The 12,723-nt window shown below is 36.1% G+C and overlaps 1 protein-coding gene across 1 annotated transcript in view; it reads right to left on the bottom strand.

Annotated features, from left to right (window-relative positions):
- LOC150087318 (lactadherin-like) overlaps positions 1-12,723 on the bottom strand; it is a 209,092-nt gene that overhangs the window by 47,307 nt on the left and 149,062 nt on the right. The window contains exon 5 of the mRNA XM_090371983.1: positions 6,047-6,185. Coding sequence (XP_090228109.1) covers positions 6,047-6,185 — 139 coding nt within the window. The remainder of the gene's footprint in view (positions 1-6,046; positions 6,186-12,723) is intronic.

Below are 12,723 nucleotides of genomic sequence, written 5' to 3'. Positions count from 1 at the left end.
GGTCTCTCTCCATCTTTGCAAGGGTCTGCCTCTGTCTCTCCTTCCCTGAGGTTTGTAGTTCAGAATCTCTTTTGTCATAGCATCTGTCCTCCATTCTCTCTCTACATACTGGATCCATCTGTTTCTATATGAATTGATAAAATTCAGTACTAAAGTTGTCTCCAGTTCTGACAGGATATCTTGATTTCTTATTATGTCAAGTCTGGTATAACCTGTGGCTCTGCACACAAAATACATTTCAGCATCAGCCAACCTCCTCCTATCCCCTTTGCTCATTGACCATGCCTCAGAGCCATAGGTTAGGCTAGGTCTGGTGAGGACGTTATGTATTCATATCCTCATATTCATATTTTCTTATGTACTTCCTTAGTTTCGAAAATATGATTTATAATTTTAGTTATTCCCATGTAATTATTTATTTTTGCCCAATATCTTTTTCATAGGACAGATGGTATCCTAGGTATTTGAAAGTTGTTTTTGTTGTTGTTATGGGAGTTTAATGGCACATAATGCGCCATTAAAGGCTATTATGGCCATTATGCACCATTATGGCTGTAATGCACCTTAGGTAGTTGAAAGTATCAACTTGTTCGATAATATTATTGTCAGTGCAGATCTTGCTTCTTATTGGATCTCTTCCTTTAAATGCCATAACTTTGTCTTTGAAGTTGAAATTTCTATATCAAATGATTTTGCTGTTTTGTTTAATGAGAAGATGGCTTTCTGCAATGAGTTCTGATTTTCTCCTATTAGAAGCTGGTCATCAGCAAAAAGCACTTGCTTTGTAGCCATGTTCACCATGTACTTCAAAGTACATGGTGAATGCTCCAGGTCAGTGGTTCTTGACCTTTTTTTACCTACCTACCCCTTGTCAAATTTAACAACAATTGTGTACCCCCATTATAAAATATCTTTATTTACTTATTTGTACAATATTTTAGTAATCTTAAATATTTAACAAGCATAAATAATGTATACAAATAAAATAAATAAAAAAGAAAATAGAAAAAATAAAACCAGAAGAATGTGAGCATTGTTGCTGTTTATTCATTGTTAAAACGGTGAACTGGGGAACTGTCTTCGATAAAGAAACACGCATATCATATTCCACAAGAAGCCTATTTCGTTTCTTTGTTTTTAATGAAATGAGTGTCAAAAATCCTGCTTCACACATATAAGTTGTCACAAATGGAATTAAAAGATTCATGGCTCTTCTTACTAATGGAGGATAGGCTTCTTTTAAGGAAGACCAAAATTCTTCTAAACATGTAGAATTAATTTTTTTTTAAATTTAAAATAAAATTTTAAATTTTTTTTAAAATTTAAGACAAAAGAATTATGCAATTCTTTTGTCTTAAATCAATAAGGTCATCTTTAATTGATTCCTCATCCTTAATATCATCAATGTTATTAATAAAAGGATTACGGATCCACGTTGCCATTGTTAATTCATCAGAACTAAAATAATTATCAAAAGAACTTTGATGCTTGTCCATATGTACAATAATATCTGTCTGCACAGAAACAGGCAAGATCATGTCACTGTTTGATCCTTTTTTTAAAGCTGATTCTAAATTTGGAAAATTTGCATAGTTGGATGACTCCAGTCTTCTTTTCCAAAGTGGTAACTTTGATAAAAACGCTTTTAATATTTCAGGGGCATCAATGATAGTAATCGTAGTTCCTTGAATTGAAAGATTAATTTCATTCATGTGGCCAAAAATATCTGCTAAATAAGCCAAACTAATTTCGAATTCTTGTTTTTCAAATTGCTGGGCAAGAAAACTTTCTTTTTGTTTTAAAAAGTATAAAACTTTGACCCCAGGGGCTCACATCTGGTAAGTATGGGCTTGGCATACCCAGGGTCCTGAGCTGGATATCATCATTCTTCTCTTTCTTGGTGATTCTCTTCTACTTTTGACTCTCTCTCTCTCTCTCTCTCTCTCTCTCTCTCTCTCTCTCTCTCTCTCTCTCTCTCTCTCTCTCTCTCTCAGGGTAACTCAAAATTTTTTTTGGCTGGTGTAGCATAAGCCTCAGTCTTCCTTGCACTATATGCTTGCTAATAATAATAATAACTTCTGCACAAAGTTCAAATAAGCATTTTAATGCCAGCCTGGTATTAACATGCTTATGCCTGGTATTAAAACGCTTATTCAGCCTGGAAAGCCAGCATATTTCAGTATGATAAAGAAGAATTTCATGTCATGCTCCCATTTCTTGACATAATTTTTTGAAAATTCGGTGATTTAAAGCATAGGATCTGATAAAGTTGACAACTTTTACTACAGTTTTTAAGACTTGATTGAGTTTAGGTGGCAAAGTCTTGGATGCTAAAGAATGTCGATGTAACATACAGTGAGTTACAACAGTTTGTGGAATTTCTTTTTTTACTAAACCAGCAAATCCAGAAGTATTTCCCAGCACTGCCGGTTCTCCATCCTTACAAATACTGCCAAGTTTTAATTTCCAATCAAAATTTTGTTTTCCAAAAATGTCAATGCCTTTCGTAGTTTCTTGGAGGGGTTTGCAAAATAAAAATTCTTCTTTGATGATATTCATATGTTGGTAACAAACGAAAGCTAGAAGCTGACTACATTGAGTTGTTTATTATTTTAGGTTTTTTTTATTGCTCCGGGGATATGTGGTGGTCATTCCCTGACCTTTCCGCATCCTCCGTATTTGGTGGTGGCAGCTCCGTAGCCAGGTGGGAAGGAGCAGCAGTGCGTAGCACACGCTTCTTGATTAGACCAGGGTTCGAGCCCATCACCACCAAATACGGAGGATGCGGAAAGGTCAGGGAATGACCACGCATATCCCGGAACAATATGGCCTTAGTTGCTAATGCTCCTAAAAACCAAAATAACAGTATTTGGTGGTCACGGGCTCGAACCCCGGTCTAATCAAGAAGCGTGTGCTACACACTGCTGCTCCTGCCCACCTGACTATGGAGGTGCCAACTACATTGAGAAATGTCTGTAGTTTCATCAAGTTGAATATTGAAAGGGTATGCTGTCGCTCCTAATTTCTCTATTATCTGGTTTAAAATGTTATCAGACATGTCTTTAATCTTGGACAATATAACATCATTCGAAAGAGATAATGCTTCAAGTTTCTTTCTTTCATTTAAACCACATATGAGTTCAACCATTTCCAAAGCACAGCATTTTACTAAGGTTTTGACGATTGCGTGTGGTTTTTTTTTTTGTTTACAAATGTGATATACAACTTTATAAGATGCTTCAAGACATGGTTTCTGTGAAGGAGTGAATCCAAATTTTTGTAATGTACCTGATTTTTCAAACCTAGCTTTCTTGATGCGAAATTGCTCTGGATTGTCTTATACATATTTGGAATGTACTGAAGTGAGATGTTCTTTTAATTTGGAAGGTTTCATAGATCTGTTCCCCAAAATTTTACTGCACAAGAAACATTGTGGTTTTTTTAAAAATTACAAGAAATAGTATTTTCAATATTACATATTAATGTCAAAGAAAAATACAAATAAAATAATAAAAATTCAAATTAAGAACATTTTAATTAATTACATTTTAATTTTCGTCAAAATCGTTAACCCCATTATGCAGCTCAAAACAAGTCAAACAACTGTATGAGGGGAAGGAGAACAGCGCTATTGTTGGAACTGACAAAAGTAAATTAGTTACCGGCTCCTCTGATAAACGAAGTTATTTTTTCTTGGAAAATCACGCACCGGCCTATGATGGAGAGGATAGGTGGAAATAAAAACATTAAATTTGAAAGTTCTCAACAATTATTTGTTGAGAACTTTTTTGTTGTAAAAACGTAAGTAAAATAATTTAAATATATTTCATATCGTTAAATACATATAGTGATATTCGTAAGGGATGAATTTTTTTTTTTGTTTATTACAAGAAATATTGTATTTTACATATGTTTACATATCAAGACCTGCGTACCCTCTGAAAGACTTTCACATACCCCAGGTTAAGAACCACTGCTCTAGATGAATTCTTTGGGCATCTCAGGTCACAACTTCTCAAATGGAATCTCTGTCTCATGGACATTCTCAGCCTCAGAATGAGAAATGAGATAATCCATGTGATTTCTGTTCCTCTTTTCCTTGACTGGTCTACTCCTTAATTTTGATTAGAGCATTTTTCCATTTCTTTCCATTTGCATTTTGCTGTTCCAAATATCAGAGTTTTGCCTTGTGAGTAGAACTTTTAAATTATTTACAAAGGCCTTGACCATGCACACATTCTCTGTTTATCAAATGTGTAGAACACAGATTCCTAACTTTTTTGTATGGTCACCTCCCTTTCAATTTTACCCTGCTATCCCTAGATCCCTTATTCTAGTTTCAAAAATTGTAAGTGAAATACACAGTCAGAAAATTCAGTTTTGAAAAGGATATACATGGGGGTATCAAAAAGTTTGTACTCTTACCCAGAAATAATAGCCCTAGAAAGGTGAAACATCACAGGAACTTTAATCCTTTTCTAAGTACTCTCCATGTGTAGTAACACATTTCTCCCATCTGTGGATCAGTTGTTTAATGCCTTGATCATAGAAGTCTGCACTTTTTGCCTGAAACCACAATTCCACTTCATTGATGACTTCCTGAGACAAATCAAAGCAGTGTCCATGCAATGGCTTCTTCATTTCTCGAAACAAGAAGTCTGACAGCACTAAGTCAAGAGAATAGGGTGGATACTGCAGTAGCACAAATCCAACAGTTGGCAAGAACATTGCATTTGACATCACCTCTGTAATGGCATCAGCAATCTTGGATCACATCATGCAGAGACCTTAGACATGTACAGATGGTCATGTAAAATGATGTGGGCAGACCCATAACTAATTCCCATTGCATTTGCAAGGAAATTAATTATCACACATCTGTTACTCAGCATCAGCTGCTCAACCTTTGCAACCATCTCACTGTCTGTGGATGTTGATGGCCTTCCTTCTCTTGGCTCATCAAAGACACTTGTATGACTGCACTGGAACTCCCGTTTCCACTTTTTTGCAGTGTTATAGGATGGACAATTCTGCCCATACACAGCTTTCATTTCTTCATCAATTTCCTAAGCTTTCTTGCCCTGCAAATGCAGGAACTTGATCACTGCTCGATACTCCACTTTGTCAACTATAGCGTCCTTCCTCAGATTCCAGGCTCCACCTCTAGTGTACAATCACCTACAGGAATTAAATTTCATATGTTAGTTATTGCATATGTAGACAACTTATATTAAAAATGGCATCTTCCTACTGATGTTTTATCTAGGTCAGAGTACGAAATTTTTGATACCCCCTTGTATTGATTAACAGCACACTTTTTACATTACAACAACAACTTAAATATGAATAGGTGTAGCAAAAAAAAAAAAAAAAAAAACAAGACTGTGTATAATGGAAGACATCTCACCTCCTCTGGACCTCTGCCTCACTTTCCCTAGGGAGGTGAGCCACCCTGCCTAAGGACTCCTGGTTAAAGTGAAAACACCTTGCCAACAAACAGATGACTAAGCACACATATATCCTGTTTACCAGTGACATAACAAGAAAATTACCAGCAGAGTTTTGTAAATTCATTCTTTATCTTTGCCCAAGTAATTATATATTAAGCTTGAGGCTTTATTCCTCTCTGTAAAACTTGAATAAAATATATTTATCTATCAGAATGAAGTAAAACAAGTGAGAAAGAATATGTTGACCTCAGTAAACAGAATCTGAGAAGAATGGGAAAGAAAGAAAATTATATAACTTTACTTACACAAGGCATATTTCTAGCTTATAAAGAAGCAAACATAATGATAACTGCCATGATGAAATATGCATACAGAGATTTCTGATTTTACATATGAACTTAAATACATCTGAGATAGGAGCTGAAACATAAAATGGCTATTAGCAAATTTAAATACTTTTACATAAATAAACTAGATTAGCCATGAATGAAGACTTCGGTAGATTTAGCTATGCCAAACTCTTAACATTAAGTGAAAAATTTTATCCTGCAAGTTTTAAATTAAACTACTTGATAAAATAAAACATTACATGTTACCTTGGCAACCCACCAATTCAAGCCTCAAGCTTGGATGCTTGTGCCACTCCATCAGATGAACACGGATAAAACGTGCATTGACCGGATTATCAAGATAGTTATACTTAACAGAATGTGAATCAACATTCCCTTGAAAGAGCTGTAAAAATGCATTAACAGTCAGAGTGAAAATGTATGATATTTTATACAAAAATATATAAATAAATGCTCACATCATACTTTATTTTTTTACAAGATGCTCAAAAAATGGGCACATATAACTTACTGACTACAAGTGAGTGGCTTTTCATTTCTTAAAGCAGAATGTTTGCCAACATTATGCTTGTGCTACAACATTTGGCCTACTGATAACACTGGTTGTCAAAAAAAATTTTTTTTTTTTTGCTCCCTGTTAAAATTCAGGGTCATTCTTGTAGATTTCACATTGTTGAATTCAAATATGGCAACCATACTGCTGTAACACCCACCAATTTTAAGGAAGAAGGGATTAAATTAAAAAAGTTACTAGTAAAATAGATTTCATATATTTTAAGAAAATGTTACATACAGTACTAAATATTGAACAATAGGTCTAACCTTATTCTATTTACAAAAATGTTTATCTCATAACAAAACACTTATTTTGTAATTTTTTTGCCTTTTATGATCGTCCAATGGTATGAGATTTGTCCAATTGTCCAATGGTATGAGATTCATCCAATTGCCCCATATGAGATTCCAACAGTAGTCGGTCAACATATTTGGACTCCATTTTCCCTAGTATCTTTTTTCCATTTGAGAAATATCTTGGTGAAACTTTTCACCATGTTCATCAGAGACCACTTCCAAGTTTAGAGGAAAAAAGTCTAAATGGGAATGTAGGAAATGAAGCTTTAATGAAAAGTCTTGGTTTTCAGTTATTAACCAACGATATATGAAAACTGAGGGTGATGAGAACTTTTAAAGCACGTATTTAAGTTTTTGAATATATTCTATACTAGAATCTGTTTAAACTATTTCAGGGAGGAAATTGATGCCGACCAGTGTAATCAGACTCTGTGATGTATATCTCTCATTAGTTGCTCCTAATCACAACTGACCATTACTGTAAGTTGAACTATATATTATATGAACTCCAAATGCAATTTTTTTTACTTCAGGCTTAGCATGTGATGCCTGTAATTGTTTAAGAAACGTTGTCTGTATTTTTAATTGCAAGTTAGTAATAAAAGTTTATGTTATCCCTGTTTAATACTTGAATATTCTCTGTTGAATAGTAATCATATTCAATCTGTAGTGAGAAATATACAGTGCTTGCTGGACATTGATATGTTGGAAACACAGCTTCTAAATATTGAAAAATTGTAGCAGGGCTACTGATGATGATGATGATGCCACAGCACCAGTCTATAAACATTTGTAAAGATTACTTTCATGACTGAATGAAGGTCAGCTGTGTAATTAATAATGTACACTACAAATAAAAACATGCACTATTTCAGAAATGTATGATACTACTCACTTAAAACATTGCTTTGCTTTGTTAGAAAGAAATGATTTTTGTAATCACTACAAAAGTATACAATGTTACTGAGATAGATTGAAGAACCCATAGTTCTACTTTATTTATGTGGTGTATTATTTTGACTTGTGGGTGGAGAGCAAATTATTCTGGTTTTTGGAGAGCATGGGATTTTGTCAATCAATTTTAGTTTTTATTTCTTTAAGAAAAAATAGGTTCACATATCCATATCATCTTCAATGTAGATTTCTAATAGGAGTTCATCTGGTACTGATTTTCTCATCAATTTCCATATGTGTAGATTGACACTGATTAGATTTACTTTATTTTTGTTGTCTACTCAGACAATGATATTGAAATTGTGGTGTTATCAAAATGGTCTGCAACACTTTATCAAGTTGTTCATTGAAAATCTGAGAGTTGAGACTGAGCCTGAGATTAAGTAATGTATATCTCGAACTTGATAGCGTAAAGTATGACATAAAACTAGATAGCGTAATACATAGCACTGTAGTAGGAATCTGTTAGCTTAGTATAGTGTTGGCAATTAATCAATTAAATTTATGAAGCCTTTTAATTTTTAATGTTAATTAAATTTTACTTAAATGGAAATCCATGCCCCAGACTAGAGCAGCAAAGCAACGTTCGCAAAGTAGCAAAAGTACTGTGGTTTAGGGGAGAACTAATGGGGGCGATTCTCCAATGCATCACAGTGTAAAAAAATGTGAAAAATGTGACATGTTTGCAGATCTCTCTCAAACAGGACATGATCTAGCCATGGTGGATATCTTTGTGTGTGCTGGGTGCAGAGGATGTGAAGAAATTGAACAATTGAAGTTAAACATAAGTAAAGCACCTGGGGTAGATGGGATCTAGTAGTAGTAGTAGTAGTATTGGCTTGTGATGCAAGAAAGCAAGTGTATGAGCTTATGCAGCATCAGCCAAAAAAAAAAAAAAAAAAAAATTCACACCAATCCCTCCAAATGCCTGACCAGTTCCTCCTTAAATTAATTTAACCTATCAACTTCCACAATGACAGATGGAAATTTGTTCCAGCAATTAACCACCTGCTGGCCAAAGGCAAATTTCTGCACATCTATTCTACATCTGTCTTTTCTTAATTTGAATTTATTTCCCCTTAGGTTCGTAATCTGAACACATGGAAGGATCCCATCAAATTTCAGCATGCTCAACCCATTCAAGGCCTTATACACTTCAATCACTTCAATTCAAGAACTTCCTAATTCATTTCACAAATATACGTGGTCTCAATTCTAATCTCAACGATGTCCATTTCCACTTGCAGTCTACCAAACCTCATGTACTTTTTCTGACAGAATCTCAGTTATCGGTTGATTCAACTACTGCTCATCTCAGATGCCCAAATTATTCGCTGTATGATTCCTTTTGCCTCAAAGGTGGTACTTGTGCATATGTCCATTCTGATATTCCCTATCAGAGACTTGGCAATTTGGAATCTCCTCTCTTTGATCTTCTCTGGTTTAAAATCTCTCTACCTCATTGTGTCAAATTCATCTGTTGTCTCTACCGTTCTCCCAACTCGACTAATCACTTGGAGCTCTTTGACTTCCTCTCGTTGCAACTTGACTTTCTCCAGTCCAACTCTCCTAACAGTGAGGTAATTTTCCTTGGTGATTTTAATGTTCACAACCCCAGCTGGCTCCCGTTTTCTAGTCACACCGACCCAGCAGGTCGAGATGCTGAGGCTTTTGCAATTACTAATGACCTAGCACAGACTGTTCTTCATTTACCTACAAGAATACCGGACAATCCTAATCATACAGCCAATACGCTTAATCTTTTTCTCACAAACAACCCTTCTAAGTACACGGTCGAAGTGAGAGCTCCTTTAGGCACTTCAGATCACAACTTGGTGATTGTCTCTTCTCCAATGGAACCTTTATCTCATGGCTATTCCCAACCTCGTGTTGTTTGGCATTACAAGAATGCAAAATGGGATGACCTGCGAGACTTCTTTTCTTCTTTTCCTTGGTCAGATTACTGTTTCAAAAGTTCTGATGTCAACGTTTGCTCAGATCGTGTCAGTGAAATTATTCTTGCAGGAATGGAATCCTTTATCCCACACTCCACTTTAAAATCTTGTCCTTTATCTAAACCTTGGTTTTCCAATAAATATGTTAAGGCTGTCCAAGAGAAGAATGTTGCATATCGTAATTGGCTTGTTTCTAATTCTTCAGTTTCATTTTCTGCCTACACCAAAGCTCACAACAATTGTAAAGCAGTTATTGATCAGTCCAAACTAGAGTTTGAACAGGGTAAGAGTAGAAAACTTGCTTCTTGCCCTAATGGTAGCCGAGCATTCTGGTCTCTTGCCAAAGCTATTGGCCGCAACTTTTGCCCATCTCTGCTCCCACCTCTGTCCAAACCAGATGTTTCTGTTGTCACTTCAGCCAAGGATAAAGCTGACCTGCTAGCATCCCATTTTTCTTCCAGCTCATGTATTAATGATCTTGGTAAAACACCTCCCACCATTCCCAACACACTCCATTCAATGCCTCCTGTGGTCTTCCGTGAAAAGGATATAAGAAGGATTTTGATGAATCTCGATGCTAAGAAAGCTCCAGGTCCTGATGGTATTTCTCCACTTGTTCTCAAAACCTGTGCTCCTGAACTTACTCCTATTCTTTGCCGCCTTTTTTCACTTTCTTATTCTAAAGGTGTTTTTCCTTCTGCTTGGAAATTTGCTCATATCCAGCCAGTTCCTAAAAAGGGTGACAAATCCCTCCCATCCAATTATCGTCTCATTGCAATTACTTCTACTCTTTCTAAAGTAATGGAGAAATCAATTAACCGCCAACTCTTAAACTACCTAGAAACCTTCCGTCTGATCAACGATCACCAGTATGGATTCCGTCAGTGTCGATCCACTGGTGATATTCTGGCTTATGTTACCCATTTATGGACTAATTCAATGGAAAGGTTCGGTGAAACACAAGTAGTTGCTCTTGACATCTCAAAGGCTTTTGATCGTGTTTGGCATAAAGGTCTTCTAAACAAGCTTCCACCTTATGGTTTGCCAACTGTTCTTAGTAATTGGTTATCCAGTTTTCTCTCTGATCGCTCACTCAGGGTGATGGTAGATGGCGCTCTGTCTTCTATCTTCTCCACTAATGTTGGTGTCCCCCCCAAGGTTCAGTTCTTTCCCCCACTCTTTTCCTCTTGTATATCAATGACCTTCTTCCATTGACTGGAAATCCTATCCATAGTTTTGGCGATGATAGCACATTGCATTCAACTTTCCATTTTGAGAAACCTTGTCCTGCTCAATCAGCTTCAACTTCTTGAAAATCTGCTACCAATTCCTTAAATGCCGATCTTCAGGTAATTCTCCAGTGGGGCAAAGACAACTTAGTTGATTTCAACCCTTCTAAAACTCAGTCTTGTCTTATATTTCGCAAAAAGGATTCTTCTGCTCCTATGCTTATCTTTAGTGACACTCCAATTTCTAGGCAAAAGGATATATCTCTTTTGGGGATTACCCTGAATTCTAATCTCTCTTGGCACAAGCACATTACAAATATTGCTTCCTCTGCATCTAAATAACTTGGTTTTCTCTTTCGCTCTCGGCGTTACTTTTCTTCCAAACAGCTACTCACTCTGTATAAATCTCAAATCCGCCCTGCCATGGAATATTGTTCCCACATCTGGGGTGGTGCCCCCAAAATCTCTCTCAGGCTTCTTGATTCCATTCAGAAGAGGGCAGTAAGGTTAATTAATGATTCATCTCTAACAGAGTCTCTCCACTCACTGTCTCATAGATGCACTGTTTCTGCTGCATGCCTCTTCTACAGATACTTCCATGGGCACTGTTCTTCTGAATTAGCTTCTATAATTCCCGCTCTGTCTTTCAAAACAGTCCGAACACGTGCCGCCACCAGCCAACATTCATTTACTGTCCAACTTCAAACCCAGAGAACCAACTTTTCATCTTCCTCATTTATTCATTCAACTGCCGTTTTCTGGAACCACCTTCCTTCATATGTATTTCCTGAAAATTACAATCTACAGAAGTTCAAGTCCAAAGTCAACAAATATCTTCTTTCGTCTTCTCAATCTCCAACCCAAGCACGGTACTAACTAAGTACTATAGGTTCTAATACCTCTCGTGTTTGGGGTTCACCAAGGGTGTCAAGACTAATACTCAAGATTTCTAAGAGGTACAAGCTAAAGATTATAATGATTTATGCACCAACATCGAGCCATGATGATGAAGAGGTTGAAGAAATGTACACTGAAATTGAGAGTCTTCTAGATGAGCAGAAAACCCACTACACTATTATTATGGGGGACTTCAATGCTAAGGTTGGAAAAAGGCAAAACAGCGCAGAAAGAGGAACTATAGGAAATTTTGGAATTGGTGAAAGAAATAAAAGAGGTGAAAGACTTGTGGAATTTGCAGAATCTCAAGGAATGTCAGTAATGAACACTTTTTTCAAGAAAAGGGTGAACAGAAAGTGGACATGGAAGAGTCCAAATGGATTAACAACTAATGAAATCGACTTCATCCTCACTAACAGAAGATATATTGTGAATGATGTTACCGTCCTGAATAAGGTAAATTTTGGAAGTGATCACAGAATGGTAAGATGTACACTTGATATAGATGTGGGAAAGGAAAGGAAAAAACTGACTCGAGTAAATAATACAAAGGTCTTTGAAATAACAGAGGAGGAGAAAAAGCAGTATGTACTGGAACTTAAGAACAAGTTTGAGCTTCTGCAGACTGCTCAGGACCAAGATATCGACGAGGAATATTACAACTTTCTGAAAGTGATAAAGCCCAAGAAACCTATAGGGAAACAGAAATCCAAAGAAGAAAAAATTAGTCAAGAAACACTTGTCATGATGAACCAAAGACGACAAATGAAGAGCAAGAAAAACACTGACAGGGAGAAAATTGAGTATACTGAGTTATGCAAAGCCATTAGAAAGAGACTCAGAGAGGACATAAGAAGATTTAACACAAGAAAAGTAGAACAAGCATTAAGGGAAAACAAAGGATTTAAATCAGCAGCCACGAGCAGTAATACAGAAAGACAAATGATACTGAAACTGAAGAATAGTGATGGTGTACTTATAAACAGCAGAGAAGGCATAATTCAAATAGCAGAAGACTACTATAGAGAATTATACA

Source organism: Mastigoproctus giganteus, chromosome 4 (genome assembly GCF_048544385.1).
Source record: "Mastigoproctus giganteus isolate SK-2022 chromosome 4, ASM4854438v1, whole genome shotgun sequence".
NCBI classification, from domain to species: Eukaryota; Metazoa; Arthropoda; class Arachnida; order Uropygi; family Thelyphonidae; genus Mastigoproctus; species Mastigoproctus giganteus.
This window is presented reverse-complemented; position numbering and strand designations above follow the sequence as displayed.